This window comes from Phaseolus vulgaris, chromosome 5 (genome assembly GCF_000499845.2).
Source record: "Phaseolus vulgaris cultivar G19833 chromosome 5, P. vulgaris v2.0, whole genome shotgun sequence".
NCBI classification, from domain to species: domain Eukaryota; kingdom Viridiplantae; phylum Streptophyta; class Magnoliopsida; order Fabales; family Fabaceae; genus Phaseolus; species Phaseolus vulgaris.
In genome coordinates, this window is record NC_023755.2 from 39760159 (window position 1) to 39784312 (window position 24154).

Sequence of the window (24154 nt, forward strand, 5' to 3'; positions counted from 1 at the left end):
TTGATTTGAATTTTCAAAATTCAAAAAATTATTCAAATATATGTACAATGCTAATCTAAATAAATAGATTGGACTTAAAATCAAAAATATAATTTGAATTTACAGTAATTTTATTAAAATATATTTAAAATAATATGAATTTGAATAACTATATATTAGATTTTACAATTTAGACATGAAAAGGGAAACAACTTCCTATAATCTAATCTAATTTGAAATCTATTGTCAAATTTAATTTTAACCAAGTTTTTCTATAATTTTTTAAAAATCATCTCTCAATTTAATATGAAAATTAAATATTAATTATTTTTCTGATTTTTTTTTCATTTTTACACTCTAAATCATATAATTAAAATAAACAAAAATATAATTAATTTGAAACAATTTGTTTTTAAAAATGTTTCGGACAGAGATTGTAACTTACATATTTGCCTATTCCTAGTAAAGTTGGGATTTCCAATATTTGTTTATATAAAATTTATTCATTATTTTATTTTGTTTAAAATATTTTGAGCAACTTAAGGTAGTTTCCTTGTACATGGGTTTTGGGACACATTTTGTTGTCGTTGTGATGCTCAATTTTCTTAAAAAAAAGATCTGAAGAAGAACCTAAGTGTTGATAAGAAATAATGGTCTTTTTTACGCGTGAAGACCATACGAATTTGACTATAAAATTGGCTTTACCTTGTGATTGGTAGAAACAGATGATGTTTTTGGAACTTTCAACCTTAATCTTCTCATTTTTCTGCATTCCTTAACTTAACTGCGAAGCATCCTTAACTATATAACCAAAAAAATTCCTCAGAAAGCTTCATCTGCAATTTCTCTGCTACAAAGCCCTTCTATTTTCTGCAACCAAGTTTTTATAATATGGTAGGTCACTATTCATTCAAAAAATCTCTTTAATTTCATTATTTATATACTTACTTTCTTAATCCCTGTGCAACTTTCTTTAGGGTTTAGTTTTCACAGAGTAAAATTATTAGATTGTCTATTAATTGAAAATTAATCTAAATATTTAAGAAAGTAGTATTATGGTATTTATGAATTTAGAGTTTAATGATTGTGCACTGTTTTAATTGACTTTTACATCATTATTACTTCATGATTTGCATATCATATTTTCATCAATTTACAATTAAAACATAAAAGTATGAGAAAATAGTAAATTTTCATTTTCTCTAATTTATATATATGTTTGAATTCACTTATTTCAATTCTTGTGCTTCATTGACTCAAGGTCCGAAGACCAAGACCAACCTCTATAGTTGTTTCTTTCTTCCTACACCTTCATAATTTCTAGTGTAACCCATACTTCCTAACTACTAAAAATATTTCATTTTTATTTTATCCGTGTTTTTTATTTTGGAATAAGTGATTTAGAAAAACTTTGTATTATAGATCTAGAAGATATTTTAAGACTGAAAAAACCTTCTAAATTCTATAATTTGTAATGGGTTTGTTTAAAAAATACATTCCTGCTATCCGGAAGATATTTTTATTATAGAATCTAAAAGTTATTTCTAAATTCAGAAATACTTTCCAAATTTTATAATTCAGTGTTTTTTTTTAAAAAAAATTGGATTGTAGAATCCGAAAGATATTTCTAAATTCAAAAATACCTTTCGGATTTATATTTTGGGAGGTGTAAATAGAAAAAAAAATATTTCCATATTTTAGAATTCATAAAGTATTCTTTTAAGGACAAAATGATATTTTCTGACCTATGAGAATGTCATAAGAAAGTATGAAAGTGAAAAATAAAACACCCTTGGAACAAACTGAAACATACATGGTTAAACCTTATGGTGAGAGAAGATCAAAGTGTGTCATTCATTTTAGCCTTTTTTTTCTTCTAAACTAAATAGCACAGTGAACCCTATATGATTGCCTATTTCGAAAAATAATCAAACAATCAAGCTATTTCAATTTTTTTTCTTAAATTCTTGCTCTATTGTGTCGGGAAGAACAAATGTTTTGGCATAATGTTTTTTGGGTAGGCCCAATGCTTTAATAACGCGCATACTTTTAGCTTGATGAAACATGTTAACTATGAACTGACTAATCTGCTTGTTGATTCTGTAGGAACAAACACTCTCCTTTGAATTTGAGGTATTGTTGCTTTCTACATTATCTATTTTAGTTATGTTTCATCTGTTCATATTCAAATTTTGGTTTCCTATGTGAAGCTTTTTGACATTATTTTCCTGATAATTTTTATCAGCATGAATTTGTTCAAAACACCGAAAGAGTAAAATCTGTTGATCTCCATCCAAGTGAGCCATGGTATGTAACAAAACTTCTATATTGACTTGTTTAACATTTTTTATGGCACCTACAACGAATTACATGTGATATATGTTTCTCATGCAGGATTCTACTGGGTTTATATTCAGGAACTATTTCTATTTGGAACTACCAGACAAAGGTAATCAATTATACCTGCACTTATGTACTAAGTACAATGACACAATTGATAAGAGTAATGTAGGAGATCCCAGATAGATATTTCATTCTTTATAAGTGAATGTAAAACTTGCTTTATAAACTGGTTTTATGAGGTTGAGTTAGACTTAAAGTCCACTTCTTAACATGATATCAGAGTCATTTCGAACCTATCTTAGTGATTGTTTGTTGGTCTATTAGATCACTTACTGACCACCCATAACATATATTTCTATGCACGAGTTGGTATACTCGATGTGAGGAAGATGTGTTAGAGATTTCACATTGACTAAATATTAAGACATTTTATTCTTTATAAGTGTGTGTCATTAGACTATAGAACTAGTAGTTGTTCTGTATCTTTCTGCTTGGAACTTTATTGTTAACCATCATTTTGATACCTTTTCTTATTTTGATAATATGGCAGTGTGAAGAGAAGTCTTTAAAAGTAAGCGAATCCCCTGGTAAATTACAACACTTGTGTGACTTACAAACTTTTGCTTCCTATTGTTATAATTTTATTTGTGCTACATGTCTTAGTATCTTACGTTTGTTCTGTGTTTTTTATTTCCCAATGTTTGCAGTCAGATCAGCAAAGTTCATTCCTCGGGAAAACTGGATTGTTGCAGCTACAGATGACAAATATATTCGCGTCTACAATTATGACAAAATGGAAAAGATAGTAGAATTTGAGGAACACAAAGATTATATAAGGAGTTTAGCAGTTCATCCTTTCTTGCCATATGTAGTGTCAGCTTCAGATGATCAAGTTCTAAAAGTGTGGAATTGGAAGGAAGGTTGGTCTTGTGTTGAGAATTTTGAAGGGCATTCACACTATGTGATGCAAGTGGCATTTAACCCGCAGGATCCCTCTACCTTTGCTAGTGCATCCCTTGATGGCACCTTGAAGGTATGATAGTATTAGTATCTATGAGCTCGAACACATGTATAAGGAACAAATTCTTTTGAATCAGTTAAAGAAACATCTTTCTTCTATAAAAAAACTGAAACATATTTGTGCACATAAATCTTTATTGTTAATTTATATAATTCATAATTATATTATATATAAATCCGTATTCCGTGTCCTACATTTTAGAAATTATACGTATTCATGTCTCTATGTCCTACATTTTAAAAATTATATGTATCTCAGTATTTATGTCCATGTCTTTGTTAAATAGATTAGGATGCCTTACCTTCAAATCTTATGACTGCAATCTCAAATTCATTGACTAACAGTTTTCTGTAATTGTCTTCTTTTTGTAGATTTGGAGTCTTGATTCCTCAGTACCAAAATTTACCCTGGAAGGACACAAGAAAGGAGTGAATTGTGTTGATTATTCCATAATCAATAGCAAACAATATATTTTTAGTGGTTCTGATGATTACACTGCCAAGGTTTGCTTATCAATAGTTCCTCACTGCTTAAATATAGTTTTTCTTGAGTTATTTCTCATCAAAATCATAATCCACATTCTACAGGTTTGGGATTATCAGTCTAGAAACTGTTTACAGACACTTGAAGGACATGAAAACAATGTCACTGCCATATGTGCTCATCCTGAGCTCCCTATAATAATAACAGCTTCAGAGGATTCTACTGTTAAAATATGGGATGCTGTCACTTACAGGTATTCATTAGCCATTTGATATATCGTTTTCACTTTGGTATGAACCTTATAAATCAAAATTTAAACTTAAAAATATCTCGACTAAAAATTAGATTATTTCATAATATATAAGTAGGTGCAAAACTCATAAACCAGTTTTATGAGGCTGAGGTTGGTTTAAGGTCCTTCTTATTTAGTGTGTCAAAGAAACTTTCTGGTTATTCAAATTTTAAACAGTTGCCACTTGCCATTAACTTTGCAGGCTTCAAACCACGTTGAACTTTGGTCTCGAGAGAGTGTGGACTATTGGCTACAAGAAAGGATCATCTCAGTAATTATCTGAAACTTCCCTTGACTTAAAAAAAGAAAAAAAAAATATCTTGCTATAATTTCTCACTGACTGCAATCACATTGCTGCTCTGTGCAGGCTTGTTTTTGGATGTGACAAAGGCTTCGTCATTGTCAAGGTAAATCTCGTAGCTGCCAAATGAAACAAGTTTTGAAACCTTAATATCCTTATAGAAGTAAATTCAAAATTTTATAATCTTAGACACTGATTTTAAATGAATTATTATGATTCTGCAATTTAACTTCTAAATATACTTCTCACTTTATCAGTTACACCTTTTTTTTTCAGATTTCTGAAGGAAGAATCCAATAAGCCAACCTCTGGTAGCCAGAAGACAAGTACTTATGCTGAGCTTAACTGCTGATAGAGCATGATATTCTGCAGTTAGGTTAAACGTCTGTTTCTAAGTTGTTCTTAGAATCTACGTTTCTCTTTATGTAATATAATTCCCAATGTAATATACTCGTGTCTGTACATGTGTGTTCGGATTCATGTGTTTTAATTTTCGTCATATATTCAATAAAATATGTTTTCATTTCTTGCACCTCCATATAATTTTAAAATTCTAAATATATTTTTTACAATCCATGTACAACTACAAATACAAATTAAATTTTACAAAATGTTATATAATCATGTATATATATCCTAAATTTGAATATCAATACTAAATTATACAATTAAATATTGGTTAATTCTTCGTGCACTATATCAATTGTGATACATACGCAACACATGTAAAAAATGTCTATTTTATCCTTAATCTTTGGGATATCTATATCTCTAACATAAATAAGAAAGTTCTGGATATACAAATTTGTAATTAAGATGTGTCTTTTATATATGAGCATCATAACGTTAAAATTTGAAAGTTTTTTTTTCTCATTTTAGATGCAAAAAATTCAAAAGTATCCAGGACAATTTAGAATTTTTAAAAAAATATGGATGCATATCAGAATTGATCTAATACGGGAGAATTAGTCTGACTGTTTCTTCCTACACCTTCATATGTTTTTCTCTCACCTCCATAAATTTTTGTATTTCCAAAAATATTCCTTGTAATATTTCGGATTATGTAATTCAGAAGTCTTTTTTCAAATTCTTAATTAGCTTTTGGATTATATAATCCAGAAGTCTTTGTTTAAATGTATGATTAGTTTCCGGATTACACAATCTGAAAGTGTTTTTTAACTTCTGGATTATGTAATCTAAAAGTTTTTTTTAGCTTTCAGATATTATGTAATCTAGAAGTTGTTTTTCAAAATCCGAAAGTTATTCTATAATGGTAACACAAAAAGAATAAAAATATATTTTTACATTTTATATGAAAGGGAAAGAAGAAGCTATGGAGTTCCAGAGGAAGAAACAGTGAATTAGTCTTAAATATTCATTTTCTATTAGCATAAGTACCCTGTTTGAATATCCGAATCCAGTTAATAAAAGGCCCGTAACAAAGAGTCTTCAAGGGCACCAAACATCTATTAAAAGAAGGAAGAATGAAAAAAAGGTTTTCTTCTTTTAAGAAAATTCATCTTCAATAACCGAAACACAATAAACCAACCTTTACCCACGACATAATATAATTTATTACTTGATCCGGCAGTAAAATTTGTACATAGTATATTCTGTTTAGTAAAGTATTGAATCCTTTTGAAATATTAATAATAATTTTCGAACATCGATCAATGATATCTTTATGGCCCACACCAAACAAATTCTCATTGATCTAGAGAAAAATTAAATTTATTATTTTATACTGAAAAATAGTTATTTATATAATGGTTAATAGAAATTTAGTTTGTTACACAATTATAATAGAAAACTTATCTAATTCAACTAATTAAAATTTAATTTAAAACTATTAAAGAGGATATTTTAGAAAAAAATTCTATAAAATTAAGCGAATAGAAATTCACCATACAGAAATAAATACCCTAGTAAGATTGATCTCAAAATTTATTTTTCAAATTTTTTATTTAAGAATAAAATTAAGTATAAAATACTAAGCATCTCATCTTTATAACATAGACATTGATACGACATATACACGGACAAAGATATACATATAATTTTTAAAATGTAGGACACATGGACACGGATCTACATATTACATAATTATTTATTATATAATTTAATAATAAAGATTTATGTGCTTAAGTATGTTTCAGTATTTTTTAGCAGAAAATGTCTCATGGCTGATTCAAAAAGATTTGTTTCTTATTTTTATAATCATAATAAAAATTTATACAATAAACTTGAGTTTTTAGAAAATTAATATATTTATTCTTTTAAGATTGTGTTATAACCTTGTTAAAATTGTCATAAATACCACAAATATATTTTAAATTAGACACTTTATCGATACTTATCCTATAAGAATGTCGTGTCTGATAGTATCTTTAGACATACCATTTAAGAGAAATGGTTGAAGCTCATAACTCTCTATTTATAATTTAGCAACGAATATGATAAAAATGATACATAAAATAAAATGTGAAAAAAAGCTTTTGGAAAGCTTATAATTTATAAAAGCAAAAGTTATTTAATATATAAAAAGTGGGTCCGAGGAGCCACGTGGAAAGCACGTCATTGCCACGATGTCAGCATTCCCCGTATATTTCCGCACCACCATGAAGCATACGGTGTGACAAGGCACAGGGTAGTATCCGATCCAGTGGCATTTTCGTAATCTCCCTTAGCTGCATAGCACCGCTCTCCTTCGTTGGTTCGTTCATCCTCATGTTATTTACACCGTGCTCTCCTACAATACAAATAACCATATTTCTCTCCCTCGCTCCCTCCCTCTCTCTCTCTCTCTCTCTCTCTCACTGAGCTCGATCTCCTTGGGCTCGTCGAATTCGGTTTCTGATCTCCGAAGATTGATCTCGGTAGAGGCTAGTGCACTCTCCAATCTGCAGAAATGGTGAGCTTCCTCTCTGATCTGCTCCTCCGCAAACGCTTCTGCATTCCTAACAACCTTAGATCTGGACCGAATTCCCTTCGATTTCATGTTTTATCTTTCCGTCCTTCGCGCTTTCAATTTCGAATGCTTTTCTACCTGTTGCTTGAAATGCGAGCCTCGCAATTCGCTTTTCCAGCTCTTGCTATTTCAATTTCAATGTGATCTACTGTGGAACCGTGCACTGACTCGTGTTTTCTGTTTGTTTGTTTGTTTTCTCTCCTGTTACTTGCATTTGCAGCCTCTCAGACTCGAAATCAAGGTAATTGTGTCTGTATTCTGAATCAATGTATTCTTGTTTTGGTTTCCCGTGGATTTTTTATTTCCTGCCTACGAGATTAGATTTATCGGAAACTAAACGCAATGTGAATGGTTAACTTTCTGGCTACTTAATCTAACTTGTTATTGTAAAATTTGATCAGCGAAAGCTTGCGCAAAGATCAGAAAGAGTAAAATGCGTGGATCTGCATCCAACAGAACCATGGTAATGCCTCTTATTCTGCTGTAGTTTTGTTTCTGAATCTAATTTTTTATGTGAGGAAACTTTATTATTGGGAATTATCTGTAGTTTGCGGCGATTTAGTCACTAATAGTGATGTTTGTCATCCGAGGTTACCGTTGGTGTCATTTAATTAATTACTTGAAGCAACCTTGTCAATGCAGGATTCTGGCGAGTTTATACTCTGGAACTGTCTGTATCTGGAACTACCAATCTCAGGTGTGCAATTCTTTATGTATATTGTCATGAATGAGTTTTTTTTTTTCTAACTGAGAAATGTAATGGTTGATATGCATATCTTGGCACTTAGTCAGACACAGGTGTTTGTCGATTGATCTACAAACAAGCCACCTTTTGCATGGTGCCCATATATAATGAGCTACTGATTCAAATAGGGGGACCTATTTTATCCATAGTTCCTTCCAATTTCAAGTATCTATATTATATGATTGATTGAACAGAATAGTGTATGATGTAGAGACTCATTAAGTGATGTATTGAACGAATAAATGGTGCTCTTTAAGTGATTTTGTCTTGAAGCATGGCTAGAAAATATTATAGTATTTTGTACTTCAAAATGGATTGAAACTAGGACTTGAGTGAAATTTACATACTGGTAAGTAATTTGATGAGTAAACTGTGTGTTTCTTTAATCCATATCACACCCTTTTGAAAATTCCAAAGTAAGACCAGTAATTAATCCCATTTAATTGATTCTATGATCACCATTTGGCATTTGTCTTTGCTTTTAACACTTCACATTATGCAAGCTTGATTTTGCAGTTTCTAGTGCATTGCGTTGCGATTTGTGGCCTTGTTTGTCTATGATGCATATTGGTCTTGATTGTTTGTTTATAGTTTCGTAGCTTGCGACACATTCATTGTATCTTCATAGATTGTTAATAAGGGAAGGATGTTAGTTTCTAACTCTCCTGTTTTATATTTAAATCCTTCACAAAACTGCTGCTTTAAATGGGTTGTTGTTAATTTCAATGGAGATTTGGTTATGTTATTAACATAATTTAATTTATTCTATTTCAGACCATGACCAAATCTTTTGAGGTTACTGAGTTGCCAGGTACATGAAGTCATGAACCTTCTTTAGTCTATTTGTTTGTATATCTACCTCTTGATGCATTTTCTCAAAGGCACACTTTTCTTTTCATATTCAATTATTTTTCTTGCATAGAAAACCACTAGAGCTCTTGTACAATTTGATTTTGCAGTTAGATCGGCCAAGTTTATTGCACGCAGACAGTGGGTTGTTGCTGGAGCAGATGATATGTTTATTCGTGTATATAATTATAACACGATGGATAAGGTCAAAGTATTTGAAGCACATACTGATTACATTAGGTGTGTGGCAGTTCATCCCACCCTTCCTTATGTGCTTTCATCATCTGATGATATGCTCATAAAGCTCTGGGATTGGGAAAAAGGTTGGGTCTGTACCCAGATATTTGAAGGCCATTCTCATTATGTCATGCAAGTTACATTTAATCCCAAAGACACAAACACCTTTGCCAGTGCATCTCTTGATCGAACCATAAAGGTATATTTATGTTGTTTCCTTTTGTGCTAAATAAATAAATCTATGATCCTATGATATAATGCATCAATGCAACTGTTTTCTTCTTTTTCAGATTTGGAATCTTGGCTCTCCTGACCCTAATTTTACATTGGATGCACATCAGAAGGGAGTGAATTGCGTTGATTATTTTACAGGTGGTGACAAACCGTATCTAATCACTGGTTCTGATGATCACACTGCCAAGGTTTTGTTTTAATATTGGTTTTCATTTGTTTGCTTGATTGATTTATCTGTTTATGCAATTATATACATAAAATATGTATCACGTATGAAGAGGAATAACAGTTGAAACATACATATATGCATATAACATACGAGGAGGAATAACAGTTGAAACTTACGAAACAGGTATGGGATTATCAGACCAAAAGTTGTGTCCAGACCCTAGATGGTCACACACACAATGTATCTGCTGTATGCTTCCATCCTGAACTTCCTATAATCATTACTGGTTCTGAAGATGGTACAGTACGCATATGGCACTCCACGACTTATAGGTAAAGTGAAATGCACAGATTACTGAGCTATGAGGTTTAACATTATGCTTATTCCATTTGTCATTTTGCTCTAGTTTTTTTTTCTTCCTTGGTCATCATTTGTGTTGGAAATTGGATTATTTGCTTATGATTGACTTTTGACCTTAGAGACCAAGGCTTATATGGGTCTGCCCTTTTTGTTTTTTGCTGTTTCTATTGGTACATAAAAGATTGGAAAGGTTTATTTTGGTGACTATAATGTCTAGATTTGATTTAAAATTAAGATAGCACATATTGGGATTGACAGGATATATTTATTTCTTCATTTTTCCATTTAATTTCAAGTGTCTGTTTTTAAGCTGTTGCTATATTTATTGGAAGTATATTTAAAAAAAAATATTATGGTTTGATGTGCTTGCAGGCTTGAGAACACATTGAACTATGGCCTTGAAAGAGTTTGGGCTATTGGATACTTGAGGGCTTCCCGTCGGTGGGTTTTTTGTGGATAATTTTTTTGCAATTTCTTAATATAATTTGTTATACCCTTGAACAATGTTGAGTGGGAGACTGGCAAAGTATGCTTGAATTATGAAGTCTCCTTGCCTTTACTCCTTTTTCATAACCAAAATTATCGGGTGCATTCAAACAGAGTTGTGATTGGCTATGATGAAGGAACAATTATGGTCAAACTTGGTCGAGAGGTACCTGTGGCTAGCATGGACAACAGCGGGAAAATTATTTGGGCTAAGCATAATGAAATCCAGACTGTCAATATCAAAAGTGTAGGAGCAGATGTAGAGGTGTGAGCTCTATTATACCTTTATTTGGCTGTATAATTTGCGAGCAAGAACTGTCAAGTTCCCTTTTTATTTTTAGTGACGTGCAAGTACTATGCTTCTTAGATTGCTGATGGAGAAAGGTTACCTTTAGCTGTTAAGGAGTTGGGCACCTGTGATCTCTATCCCCAAGTGAGTTAATATACCTTTTTATATTTTGTTTCATTCTTTTTCCCAGCTTTTATATTTTTAATTATTTTTGCTCTAATGCAAAATTTGACAAATTCAGAAAGTGGCATATGTACATTATTTAGCAAATTAGATATTTTGGTACAGTTACATTGACCTCATCATTGGCATTTTCTCATGTTTCATGAATCATGCTCAAGTTTCCATTTTCTTTGTATTAAAAAAGATTGTGTTTGCATGTAGGATTAAATTGGTCATCTAGCCATCCTCGTTTTAGATATTGTTTATATACCATGGATATAAATTTATGTATGCTTAAATGATATTTTATTATGTAGTAGGCAGGCCTTGAAATGCAAAATTTAGTGTCTGGTTGAGCATTTACATACTTGATTTTATAAAATTGATTTAGTTACAAGTGAGCTTGAAGTAATATATTTAAAAATTAAATTTGAGATAAAATGGGATTTAAATTTCTCAATTCAATACAAAAGCTACATTTTTTCACTTTTAGTAAACATGCTTTTAAAAACAAAATTACGTTTGACAAAAAAATAACAAACATGTCTTTTTTAGTCAAAATCATAACCCAGAAAAGTTGTAATTGCAGGTATCTTGTGTTGTTAAACTTAGGCATCTATATAATATAGCAAACCAGTTGGTAGTTTGGAATTATTTTTTGTAGTTTCTAATTTATATTCATAGATGTTAGTTTTAATTAAAATAGTTCTTATTGCTGGTTGGTTCAATCATCAGCAATGTTTTATGGGTGGTTGGTTGGTGATTGTTGATTTAATTTTGTGTGCAGAATTTAAAGCACAATCCAAATGGGAGGTTTGTTGTTGTATGTGGAGATGGTGAGTATATTATATACACTGCATTGGCTTGGAGAAATAGGTCATTTGGTTCAGCACTGGAATTTGTTTGGTCTTTTGAGGGAGAATATGCTGTCAGAGAGAGTACATCAAAGATTAAAATTTTTAGCAAAACTTTCCAGGTTTGTTCTTCTCTAAAAACTTTAAAATATTGTGCTTTGTGTAAGGAAAGTTGTGATGAGAACTGTTAGAATAGTTTATATTATCTTCTAAGCAACTTTGTAAAAGCTGCATTTTGTTGTATCTATTTATCTATCTATCACCTAGAGTCCTAGGGGTGTACTTTATTTTGTTTCTTATTTTCTCTCTTTGTTCTTTTGTTGCAAGATACACATATGTGTATCAGTGTGCTCTACTTGTTATTGTTTGACAAGGAAAATGTTGTTTGGTGTCTTCTGTTGCTGGCTACTGTCTTTCTCTCCAGCAAGCACCAGATCCAGAGCATCTCTTCGAGTGACACATAACCCAACTGATCATAGAGGCAAATTCCACCTCACACCACTTATTTACGCCAAGGCATGGGTTCCATGTGGTGCCTTTCGGTCCCTAGAGCTATGTTGTGCCACCTCCATTGGTTTCACCAGCCTCTTTAGTCCCTGTTTTAATCATCTTTCTATCCTTCCCTTGTTGAAGCATCGACCCTCTTGAACGCCTTACAAGTTTCCGTTTTTACCCTTCCCTTCCAAAATGTCTTTCGGACCTGCCCATTTTTTTTCTCAATTACTTTTAATAAAGCTTAATGGAAAAATTTCCTATCTCGGTATGCATTTCTTGATCAAGGTTTCCATGATCACTTGGAAAATATAGTAGTTTAATATCATTAGAAAATGTTGAACAATGGAAGAAGCTAGATTTTCAACTTTGAGCTTTGTTATGACAATTGTGAAACCCTCATTTTGGGAACCCTCATAATTCAAAGCATGTGAATCCTTTTGGAAGAAGACTCATTATTTTTGCGAATGAAGTTCAATGCCTTTATGACAAAAAGTGTGTAATTAAACTATGTGAGCTATTAATTTTGCTTATAAGACATTTATATTGGAAGTAGAGTTTGACAAATTTGTTTCAAAGTGAACACCAAGACTTCTATTTTTCATTTTCGTTTATTGAATTGCCTTGATCATCACTCTGGAGAGTTCACTAAAATTTAATCCATATTGTTATAGTGGTCTCCAAATTGAAATAAACTTTGCAATAAATGATCGTCACTCTGGGGAATTCTAAGTTCAAATTCAAACAATGGGTATTTCAGGAAAAGAGGAGTGTCCGACCAACATTTTCTGCTGAAAGAATATTTGGTGGCACTTTACTGGCAATGTGCTCCAATGATTTCATTTGCTTTTACGATTGGGCTGAATGCAGGTTGATCTATCGCATTGATGTCAGTGTGAAAGTAAGTACTTTGATTAGGTGATTGATATTTATCTGTTCTTTCTTTCTTATTCATTGTTAGATTTAATTTTGTTAATTTTCTTTTTTCAGAACCTCTACTGGGCTGACAGTGGTGATCTAGTAACGATTGCTAGTGATACATCATTCTACATTCTGAAGTACAATGTATGGATTCTCATGAACTTCATTTTCTTCTTATACTTTTGACTTGCTTATATTTTGCCCCCAACAATATCTGCTGATTGATATTTGGCCTTTACACATTTTGACTTCCATTATTGCAGCGTGATGTTGTTATATCACATTTAGATAGTGGAAGACCGGTAGACGAGGAAGGTGTTGAAGATGCTTTTGAACTCTTACATGAAATGAATGAGCGTGTTAGGACAGGCATCTGGGTTGGGGATTGCTTTATCTACAACAATTCCTCTTGGAGACTTAACTACTGCGTTGGTGGTGAGGTATTAACTCTTTTTCCATCTAGAGATCTAGTTTAAAAAAAAGTGCTTGCATTCGTTTTTAATTTAATTACAAGCATAATCTGAGACCTTTTGATGCATAATTTTATGTATTTAGGTTACTACAATGTTTCATTTGGACCGCCCTATGTACTTGTTGGGATATCTTGCAAACCAAAGTCGTGTTTATTTGATTGACAAAGAGTTTAAGTAAGTGAAACTTCTATTTTGCTTATTCCAAGTTTTAAATTGAAATAATCTAACTATTTTTCTGTTTCTCAATTGTTTTCAGTGTAATGGGATACACACTACTTTTAAGCTTGATTGAGTACAAGACACTTGTGATGCGTGGTGATTTGGAAAGGGCCAATGAAATTCTGCCATCAATCCCTAAAGAGCATCATAACAGGTAGAAGTTACTTTGTCTAACATTACAAGAGAATGATTACTTTCCTTTCAATGTTTAGAAATGTGTTTGATATGGTTAGAAATTATAAATACTTTTGGTATTAGTTATGCTTTATAAAGTTATGTATATAATGTATTACATATTACATTCCCTCTATACTTTTTCTTCTGTCCAAGAAAAGTGTGGTATGATCCCATAGAGTTTCAACCTGCTGCAAAATATAAGTTCATCTTTTATAGCTGATTTGGGAGTTTTTGACACTTAATAGTTTTATATGAATAGTTATTACATTTAATTGGGACTTTGTACCATCTTCTTACTTCTCCCCATCTATCTTTGCTTGTTGTGCCATCCTTTTATTGTATTAAACTATCAGTGAATAATATTTACAGACAAGTGTTACATGTTCATTTACCTGTTACTTTGATTTATAATTTTGTTATTTTGTTCAAACTTCAGAGTGTCTTCATATTTTGAAATTTGGTAATTAGTGCTAATATATTACTTACATCGCAATTGAAATACTTGATATTATGATAGTGTGGCTCACTTCCTGGAATCACGAGGGATGATAGAAGATGCTCTTGAAGTAGCTACTGACCCTGACTACAGATTTGATCTAGCGATACAACTTGGAAAACTAGATGATGCAAAGGTATGTTCATGTAACAAGTGTACCAGGAGTTATTGCTAAATTCGTTGAATTCAACTTAAGCATCTAATTTTCTTAATTTCTCTTCTTGACTTTGATTTGGCTATTCATCCTCTTTTGTTGCAGAGTATTGCAATAGAATTACAGAGTGAGACTAAATGGAAGCAGTTGGGAGAATTAGCTATGTCTACTGGAAAGGTGCTTTCTGTGATTTGAATCTTCAAGTGTATTGATTTTTGTGATAGTTGAAGCTTGATTGCGCTCCTAAATATTCATAACCAAATGTACTAAAGATTTCCATGATGATGTGCTTCTGAATTTGACCATGTGCACATGATGTATATAGACCTTATTGAAACTTTTGTGATGCAAGAGACTACGGATTTTAGTTGTGTCCAAATTAAGATTTGCGTCATTGTAAGTTAGAAGTTATGGTCATGCGTTTTGTGTCATCGATACTGATTCTAGTGTATAATTGAGACGTTAAATGTTTTATCTTTTATCTTATTAGAATTAGTATTAATTCTAGAAATTGGGGGAATATACATATTGCTTCTTGTTGCAAATGTCTCTTGTTCCATTGTAGCTCAGTGCTCACTGTATGTTCCATTATTGCAGTTAGAAATGGCTGAGGAATGTTTGCAGCATGCAATGGATTTGAGTGGTTTGTTACTCCTATATTCTTCTTTAGGAGATGCTGAAGGAATATCGAAACTTGCATTCCTTGCTAAGGAACAAGGGAAGAACAATGTTGCTTTCCTGTGCTTATTTATGTTGGGTAAATTAGAAGACTGCCTCCAACTATTGGTAGAAAGGTAATCGTTTAAACTTGTGCTCTTTTCCTTTCTAACATTAGTGGCAGGGAAGAATGATTAGACTGCAGTTACATATATAGCTGACATATGCATTTTGCAGCAATCGAATTCCAGAGGCAGCTTTAATGGCTCGATCTTATCTTCCGAGTAAGGCATCAGAGATAGTGGCAATTTGGAGAAAAGATCTCAATAAGGTAATTTTTTATTCAGGTAGATGATGTTTACTTAGGTTGGAACTTCCTGATATTTACTTCGACTGTGATATTGTGGGAATCTGAATCCTCTACAGTCCTAAAAAAGAACTGCACCTTCTGCTGTGGAAAATATAAGAATCAACACCCATTCATTGTATTTGGTTTCAATATTTTATCATAAAAAACTATTTTTTTCATAAGGTAAATATCTTCTGATCCTAATCCATTATTGTCAGAAGGAATGACCATTCTCTTCAGTTGCCTTGTTTAGGCTAGTCTTGTCACGTCGATAAGTTGCTTGTGGATTAAATAGAGTACATATATTTTGTTACAGGTTAATCCAAAAGCTGCTGAATCATTGGCTGATCCTGAAGAATATCCAAATTTGTTTGAAGACTGGCAAGTTGCACTTGCTGTTGAATCTAAAGCTGCAGAAACAAGGTCAGGATAAAGAATGCATACTTTCTTGCACCTTATCTTGAAGCATCTTAGTAGATTAGCATTTTTGTGAAAAACATCTTCAACTCCATGAAATGTTTACTTTTTCTTTAACTTTTCTTTTTTATGTTAGGGATGTGTACCCTCCTGCGGACCAGTACGTCAACCATGCTGACAAATCACACATTACCCTTGTTCAAGCTTTCAGAAATATGCAGATTGAGGAAGAAGAGGAGCATCTGGAGAATGGGGTATGTTATTTTGTTTTATGCTACATAAATAATAACCTCAATTCATTGTTAGTTGTGGTGTTCGACTGTTAGTTTATTTTGTTGTCCTTTCATAGTTGACTGAACAAAATGGAGAAGAGCACTACACAGAGGAACAAAATGGAGAGGAAGGAAGCCAAGAGGAGGCAGTTGTAGTGGATGCAGATTCTACAGATGGTGCAGTACTCGTTAATGGTAACGAGGCTGAAGAAGACTGGGGTACGAATAATGAAGGAGCCCCGTCAGCCTAAAAGCAATTGGTTGGGGTGGTGTGAAAATCGAAATTTTGTCTCTGGTGATTAATTGTTTCTGATGTGCCATTTCTAAACAGTTTCACGACTACCTGTTTTTACTATAACTACTACCACCTGAGTCCTAACATTCTTAATTGCTCTCAATTTTTTTAGAGTATCGGATACTACACTGCAATTAGGCTTATAAAAATAACACTGCAATTTGGCTCTATACTTGAGAATCGGGGAGGAAATAGTAAAATAACATCCATTGACTAACTGTTGCTTACTAGGAATGAGGGCGCTGTAAATATAAACATTATATAGATACTTGACTTTATGAATTCATCCTTGACCAACCATTTATTTGTTATTTTACGAAACTTTATTATTAGACTGTGTATCATTACAATATTACTGAACTCAATGTGAAAGGCACCTCAATAAAGTTGTTTCTTTTAGAGAAAAAAAATAATTTCTCCTTATCCTCGCTTAAATATTCATTTTTGTTGGCAGTGCTTGCCCCACATCACTAGGTCTCGTCAAGACCGTCTGTTCCAGCTTCTGGGATATTTATCTGAGGTTAGGATCAAATTTCCATATTGCGTTGGCTATGACATCTGCATTTGCAAAACATTTGTAAATCAGTAGTCTTAGTCAGTTTGCTGATAAAAATATTTGTTTTAGCATATTCAGCAGTGTATGATTAAATAATAGTTTTTGGTTATTATCATGATCTTATTACCATCCAATCCAACAGACTGTTTCTGGATTGAAAAACTATTCCTTCCTTCCCCATTTGGATGCTTGCATTATGAGTAGTGTTGTGTTTTTTTGTGCATCTGCCAGCATTGCATTTTTTTATGATTGTGCATTACATAAACTCCATGGTTTTCTACTTTACTATTGTCAGTTTCATGTTCTTTACTTTAAAATGCAGGTCTCCTCAAGGTGACATAAAGAGGTTTTTGTGGACTGGTAGTTTGTCTCCTGGTGTTGTGGTTTTGTAGTGCCCTGAATTTTGTCATTTTGCATGTGGTATAAGCAATATTCCATAGGGTCAGTTAGAATTTTCTAGATATATATATAGCACATTCTTTTGAGGCTTTTACCTCAATATATATACTCTTGTCATTGTGAATGTAGAAAAAACGGAACTAGAAATGAGTGACTGCTTAAATTTTAGATAGTTTTTTTCTTTTTTTAAATTTCATGACCATTCTTAAACATTTGATATTTTATGGATTGTAAACATGCATGGTTAATAGAGAAAATAATGATTCCCCCGGTACTTCAACTTGCTGTTACCAACCAGTATTTCTTGAGTCTGCATTATTCCTGAAATCTTTGTACCTGTGAAGTGAGATAAAGTTTTATCATGAACCAAGATTTACAGTTGATAGGTCAAATGAAGTGGGATAAAGTTTGGTTTATACCAATTCATAGTTTACAGTTCATTGCACTATATACAGCACACTAAAGTGTATAATACCTGTCATTCCTAAAAATAGAACACACCAAAATAACTATATTTAGTTTTTTTTCAAAATTTAATTGGGAGGAATTTTACTTCTCAGGTTGGGAAAATAAAAAGAAGTTAAACACTATTTAATTCAATAAAAATGTGATTCAACGGCTCATTATTTGTTTTAAATGCAATTATTCATATAAGAAATAATAAATTTGTTTTCTTCCTAATTATTAAAAATATGGATTTACTTAGGGTGAAAATGAGCTTACAAATAAGGGATTTCATTTTATGATTAAAAAAGTTATGTCACTCAAAATTTGCAATCACGAATTCAAATGTTATTTTGCTCAAAATTTGAAATAAGAGACTAAAAGTTGGTAATTTGAAATCACAAAATTATAGTTGGATGAACATTCCACAAGAACATGTCGAATGTTATTCCTAAAACAAGAGTGGTTGAAGTTTTGAAACATTTTTTTACTTTAAACTATGGTTAGAGTGATTTACTATAGATGTTTGGTGGTTTTCAACCGTTATCTGTTAATTATTAACTGATAGTGGTTTTCAACCGTTTATTAACTGATAGTAACTTTGGTATGATGTCTGGAACTATCCATTCATAAAACATATATGTACTAAATATGTCTAAAATATAACATGTTAAGTTTCAACTTTTAATCATTTTTTCATCATCCAAATTCTTGGACAACATATACAGTCTAAAATTTAACACAGTGATGGTTTATTGGTTTTGGTCAAAGTCATCCAACCTTAGAAATTTTACAATTTTCATAAAGGAATGTGTGATTTATTTTAAGTTTTTTTTTCATAATGATATATTTTTAATTTTCTGGTAATGAATGATAATATATATATATATATATATTCTCTTAACTAAATTATAAATTTAGGATATGAAGTATAGAGAGTTTTTCATGTGATTATTGAAGTTTATATTTCAATGAGCTCCTTTCTAAGCATTTTGTTGGGGAAATGTTAAATTAGTTTATAAATAAATTAAAAACAATTTAAAAATATATATATAGGTTAATTTTAATATAAGTATATATATATATATATATATATATATATTGCGTTTAACTAAGAAGAATGATTAACCTTTAAAAAAATGTACATGTAACTATAAAGTACAAAATTATTATATGTAAAAACCTAACTAAAAAAGGTAAAGTCTTCGATTTGTAGTGAAACAAATATAATAATTACACTATTTGAAATAAAAATCATGTACAACATTTTGTAAAAAAAGCTAACAAATGGGATTATTAAAAAAATAAGTATTAAAAAAATCAAACGAACAAACATTATTTAAAGACAATAAATAGATTACCAACTTTTTATAGTATGTCTATATTTTTTATTACAATAAAAATAGTTAATATTCACTTACGATGGTGATGAAAAGAAAATTAAAACATTAATAATGTAGTAACTAAAAAATATGTAAATAAAAAGTAATTTATAAGTGAATTAATTTTTAAACATATATACAAATTAATCAAACTCAATACATTTTTTTATGATTGACTTTGTTGTTATGGTTTCTTATTTATGACAATTATTTAATTGTGTTAAATAATTTTTTACTATCATAAAAAATTGTACATATAAACTATATACATATAGAGAGAGAAATAAAGAAATTTCTATTAAAATATATAAATTAATTTATGATATTATAGATTTTATTAATATTACATTGCTTAATATTTTTATGTTTTCAAAATTTACAGTTGAATTAAAAATTATTATATTAATTTAAAATTATTTAATATTGATGAAAATCATCTAGTTTATATTTAAATATAATACTTATACAAATTATTTGATGGTATTATTGTTCAATTTTACAAATTTTGTATGAATCATGAATGTTTATGTAACAAAATGCCACCTGTCTATATTCTGTTTTTTTTTTCTACTTAAAGGGAGAGTGGTGCCAGCTGTGAGTACATTGATGCCACTATCATCTTCCCTCTCTCTCTCTCTCTGTGCTCTCCCCATAGTTTTAGGGTTTGCACTCTCAACTCTTCATTCCTTCTCTTTATCTTTTTCTTACCTCTTTTTTCCTTAATTTTAATTTATGTTTTTATTATTTTAATTTTAATTTTAATTTTCTCTTACATGTTTGTAAATTTTTGAAATTGAAAGGATTGGTGCAGGATCGTAGAAATATCTTTCGCTGATTGCCTGTGAGTATTCCATATTCCATACCCTACTTTTTGCCTCTGAATTTCATCATTTCGATGTTTGATTCGTAGCTCTTATTATTGTTCTACCATTTGTCCTAGGTTTTTATGTTTTGATACTCCCAAATAATTCATATTACTTTCACTGTTTAGGTTTTTAGGAACATTCTGGTTCCCAGATTCCTCTGATTGATTTTGGGATTCCATTTTTTTCTTTGTTTTCATTGGGAAGGTTATATAGTCACCCTTGTTCATCATCCTGAATTCTTCTTCTCTCTTCTATTTATCTGTTGTTTGTTTACTTTGTTGTCTCTTTCTACCAAAGAGGAGACAATGAAAGGTTATGGGTATCACAACTTAACAAATCCAGAGCTGCACAAATTCTGAAGTTATGATATTTGACCCATTGTTATTTTTAATAGGTGTTACATAGGTCCCATTTGAATAAACTTCATCGTAACACTTAGCAGAGAAGAAAATTAGTTAGTGTGTAAATAATTTAATCTTAGGTCATGCATGCGTTATTAGGTTCTAGAACTGTGTTTATCGAATACTTTATTAAAACAGACTTATGAAGTCTTCATATAATACAGGCATGTTGAAACCAAATAAAACAACGTCTAGTTGCAATTATATTATATTTTGCACCTTGTCACTGGAGTAATTTTTGTTGTGGGACTGGTTCCTGTGTAATGTTACCCTTCAGGTGCTGTCTCAATCTGTTTTTTCTCTCCTTTTTAGTTTACCCTGTGTAGTGCTCTATGTTATCAAATTTTTGTGAGTAAATGTACTTGGCATATATAATTTAGGTGCTTCTTTTTTACCGAGCCTTCTACAGTCTTCTCAGGAAAAATATAATATGGGTTACCTTGTTAGATTCATATAGTTGAAATTTCTAATCGTTATGTGTTTTTGTTAGTTGTTTGGTATTTTCTTAGTTTATGGTATGTTGGCTATAATATTTTAAGTTATGAGGTTTTTAACTTTTATTGTTTACTTTGTAATGCTTGATTTGCCATTATTCATATGGATTATTTTGTTGGCTTGAATTTTTACACACTTTTTGAGCATAAGGAATGAGAATTGTAATTTCCTGATTGCAGCTCCTGTTGTCCTTCGCCTTAGTGGACAAGTAGTTTTATTTCTACAATGGGAGATGCTGATAATGCCCTTCCACCTTCAAAGAAAAGGGCTGCTGGAAGGGAACTCACTCGAGATACTCCTGTTGACGATGAGGAAGATTCTCCTGAGCTTGAGACTGGCACTTTCAAGAGAGCCAGTGAGGATGTTCTGGCAACCAGAAGGATAGTCAAGGTTCGTCGCCAACAAACTAATTCTGCTCCTTCTGCAAATCCTTTTGCTGGAATACGCCTAGTTGCTCCCACTGAATCCGGTGCTAATCTTGCTGAGATTAGTGAAGTACAATCAGCTGGTGAGAACACTGGTGCGGATGATTCAAAGAGGAGTGATGGTATAGCTAAGGATTCTGAGAAAGTTGAAGATGGGGAAACTAAGTTGTCAGAGAGCAAAAATAGTGATGATAAACCTATCGAGGATAAGGATGCTGCTGTAGAAAGCAATGCAGAGAAGGACCATACTGCAGAAAAAGAAATTACGGATGACAAATCTCAGGTAGATAAAGAACAAAGTAACGATGTCACAGGTAGTGAAAGTGAGGATAAGAAGGATGCTGCACATGAGAGTGCCGGCAAGTTAGATAAAGAACAAATAGTGGAGGGCAAGGATTCTGAAAATGATGATAAGAACAAGGATAAGAAAGACAAGGATTCTGAAAATGATGATAAGAACGAGGATAAGAAAGACAACACATCTGAAAATGAAGAGGCAAATGCTGAAGGTGGCCATTTGAAGTCCTTTCAACTGCACTCAAGTAGCCAAAATGCCTTTACAGGTCTTGCTGGAACTGGATTTTCTACTTCCTCATTTTCCTTTGGATCCTTTTCAAATGAAGGGTCCGGTTCTATTTTTGGACTGAAAAGTGATAAGCCATTTGGTCTTGCTTTATCCAACAATGGAAGCTCTGTTTTAGGGGCATCTGCTGTTTCTAAGAATGAGGGGACTGGTATAGCAATGCAGGAGGTTGCTGTTGAAACCGGGGAAGAAAATGAGAAAGTGATGTTCAATGCAGATTCAGTGTTGTTTGAGTTTGTTGACAGCAGTTGGAAGGAACGAGGAAAGGGAGAACTGAAGGTTAATGTTGCCAGTGAGACAAAAAAAGCCAGACTTCTTATGAGGTCTAGAGGAAATTTGAGATTGATATTGAATGCACGTCTTTATTCTGATATGAAGCTCACAAATATGGACAAGAAGGGTGTTACTTTTGCCTGCATCAATAGTGCCAGCGAAGGTAAAGGTGGTCTTTCAACATTTGCCTTGAAGTTCAAGGACGGGTCCATAGTGGAGGAGTTTAAAGCCGCTGTCATGGCTCACAAGGGTGAGACATCAACACTTCTCAAGACCCCTGAAAATTCTCCCAAGGCTTCTGATGATTGAGAAACATCTCCTTACTCATGTTCCTTCACAAAGATATTTTACTATCCTGAGTTCGTTTGCCCTTGTGTGGCATACTTTAATTAGTGTACTTGAATGAATTTGAGTCAATCTCCAAGTGATAAGGAACTTAATTTTGGATTTAGACCGCACAGTTTTAACTCTTGAACCTTCAAACTTTCTATAGTGCTGTTATTTCTTGAGCCTGGAGTTTTGACAAATTTAAAAGTGACTTTGTACCTTGCTATTGTGATGTTGCCGCTACGAATTCACTTTTTTAAACTACTTTATTGCGGAACCGCCAAACAGAGCATTTCTTTGGGTTTCATTTCATATGAATAATGTAAATATGAATGAGTCTGCCGGCTAAGTTAAATAAAGTGGTACATGGTTCGTTTTGGTGCGAGATAATATATATCACTGTTCCTTTATGAAACACAAAATCAAAATCTCACAGGAGGTTGTTGAGGGATAGATCCTCTCATTAAAATCATATATATCTCTGTATATTGTAACTTGTGAACCAGAATACTTCTTCCCTCATAATTAAGGTCGTTTTTTGAGTTCTTTATGGTTTTCTCTTCTTCAATGTGTTTTTTATCATTAATTTTCTTGTTCTCCATGAGGTTTGTCACAATTAACGGAGGATTGATGAGATTTTTAGAAGTCATCGTTGAAGATTTCATATATAGAGATTATGATATCACGAATACAGAATATGATAGAGATTATGATATCACGACTAGAGAATATGATATTTTGTTTGAAAATTTCACATTGATTAGAAATTAGAATATTTTATAATTAGAATATTTTATTATTTATAAATGTAAATTTTACTTTATAAATTAATTTTATGAGATTGAGTTAAATTTAAAGTTCACTTCTTAGTATTAGAATTATTTAAAATTTATTTCAATAAGAGTTTGTTAGGTCTATCATGTCATTTCTATCAAGAAGTTATCAAATCTTCTATAATATATATTTTTATACACAAATTAATACTTTTTATAGATTGAGTTAGACTAAAATTTTATTTTAAATATTATTTCTTTATGTTCGAGCACACATATAAATAAGTAGAAAAAAAGATAAAAAAAAAATGATATACACACCAAAATTGCTTCTCTAATGCATTGCTTTTGACATCAATTATTGAAAAACACTAGAGGGATATCGATGAACAAATGAAAAATTATGTTGCAAAAAATAGACATTTTAATCGTGACAATTATTAAAAGAGTCATTATAATTATTTTACATAATTATTGAGTCAAGTTTAAGAATTCATAAATTTATATTGATTTACTTAGCAATTTTTTATTTTAAG

The 24154-nt window shown here is 31.6% G+C and overlaps 3 protein-coding genes across 5 annotated transcripts; all 3 read left to right on the forward strand.

The window, feature by feature from the left end:
• Nucleotides 1-615: 615 nt before the first annotated feature.
• LOC137835971 (coatomer subunit beta'-3-like) lies at nt 616-4951 on the forward strand. The gene is made up of 11 exons (XM_068644757.1): nt 616-873; nt 2086-2112; nt 2225-2286; nt 2374-2428; nt 2873-2909; nt 3030-3355; nt 3715-3846; nt 3931-4079; nt 4321-4389; nt 4486-4525; nt 4696-4951. The coding sequence occupies exons 1-11, from the start codon at nt 871-873 to the stop codon at nt 4717-4719; spliced, it is 924 nt and encodes a 307-aa protein (XP_068500858.1). The 5' UTR covers nt 616-870; the 3' UTR covers nt 4720-4951.
• A 2032-nt stretch (nt 4952-6983) lies between these two features.
• LOC137835973 (coatomer subunit beta'-2-like) lies at nt 6984-17929 on the forward strand. Of its 3 annotated transcripts, none has more exons than XR_011085174.1 (26): nt 6984-7330; nt 7608-7628; nt 7789-7850; nt 8030-8084; nt 8907-8943; nt 9092-9417; nt 9509-9640; nt 9805-9953; nt 10354-10422; nt 10582-10732; nt 10835-10900; nt 11706-11894; nt 13025-13165; nt 13255-13329; nt 13449-13625; nt 13741-13832; nt 13915-14031; nt 14572-14686; nt 14810-14881; nt 15302-15498; nt 15599-15692; nt 16027-16133; nt 16264-16381; nt 16477-16694; nt 17149-17214; nt 17573-17929. XR_011085174.1 is itself a non-coding variant. In XM_068644758.1 (26 exons), exons 1-25 carry the CDS (start codon nt 7328-7330, stop codon nt 17166-17168), a joined length of 2727 nt encoding a protein of 908 aa, XP_068500859.1. In that variant the 5' UTR covers nt 7052-7327; the 3' UTR covers nt 17169-17214; nt 17573-17929. The 3 variants fall into 3 exon arrangements, 1 of the variants encoding a protein (XP_068500859.1); XR_011085175.1 differs by having other exon boundaries at nt 7052-7330; nt 16477-16668; XM_068644758.1 differs by having other exon boundaries at nt 7052-7330; nt 16477-16618.
• A 2090-nt stretch (nt 17930-20019) lies between these two features.
• Nucleotides 20020-22969, forward strand: LOC137835976 (nuclear pore complex protein NUP50A-like). The gene is made up of 3 exons (XM_068644764.1): nt 20020-20137; nt 20276-20316; nt 21417-22969. The coding sequence occupies exon 3, from the start codon at nt 21463-21465 to the stop codon at nt 22825-22827; it is 1365 nt and encodes a 454-aa protein (XP_068500865.1). The 5' UTR covers nt 20020-20137; nt 20276-20316; nt 21417-21462; the 3' UTR covers nt 22828-22969.
• The last annotated feature ends 1185 nt before the right edge of the window (nt 22970-24154 follow it).

Coding starts and splice junctions, on each gene's coding strand:
- LOC137835971 (XM_068644757.1), top strand. Junction 3,847..3,930: donor CTGATGATTACACTGCCAAG/GTTTGCTTATCA, acceptor CACATTCTACAG/GTTTGGGATTATCAGTCTAG. Junction 4,080..4,320: donor TGGGATGCTGTCACTTACAG/GTATTCATTAGC, acceptor TTAACTTTGCAG/GCTTCAAACCACGTTGAACT.
- LOC137835976 (XM_068644764.1), top strand. CDS start 21,463: ATGGGAGATGCTGATAATGCCCTTCCACCTTCAAAGAAAAGGGCTGCT.
- LOC137835973 (XM_068644758.1), top strand. Junction 8,085..8,906: donor TCTGGAACTACCAATCTCAG/GTGTGCAATTCT, acceptor ATTCTATTTCAG/ACCATGACCAAATCTTTTGA. Junction 9,641..9,804: donor CTGATGATCACACTGCCAAG/GTTTTGTTTTAA, acceptor CTTACGAAACAG/GTATGGGATTATCAGACCAA.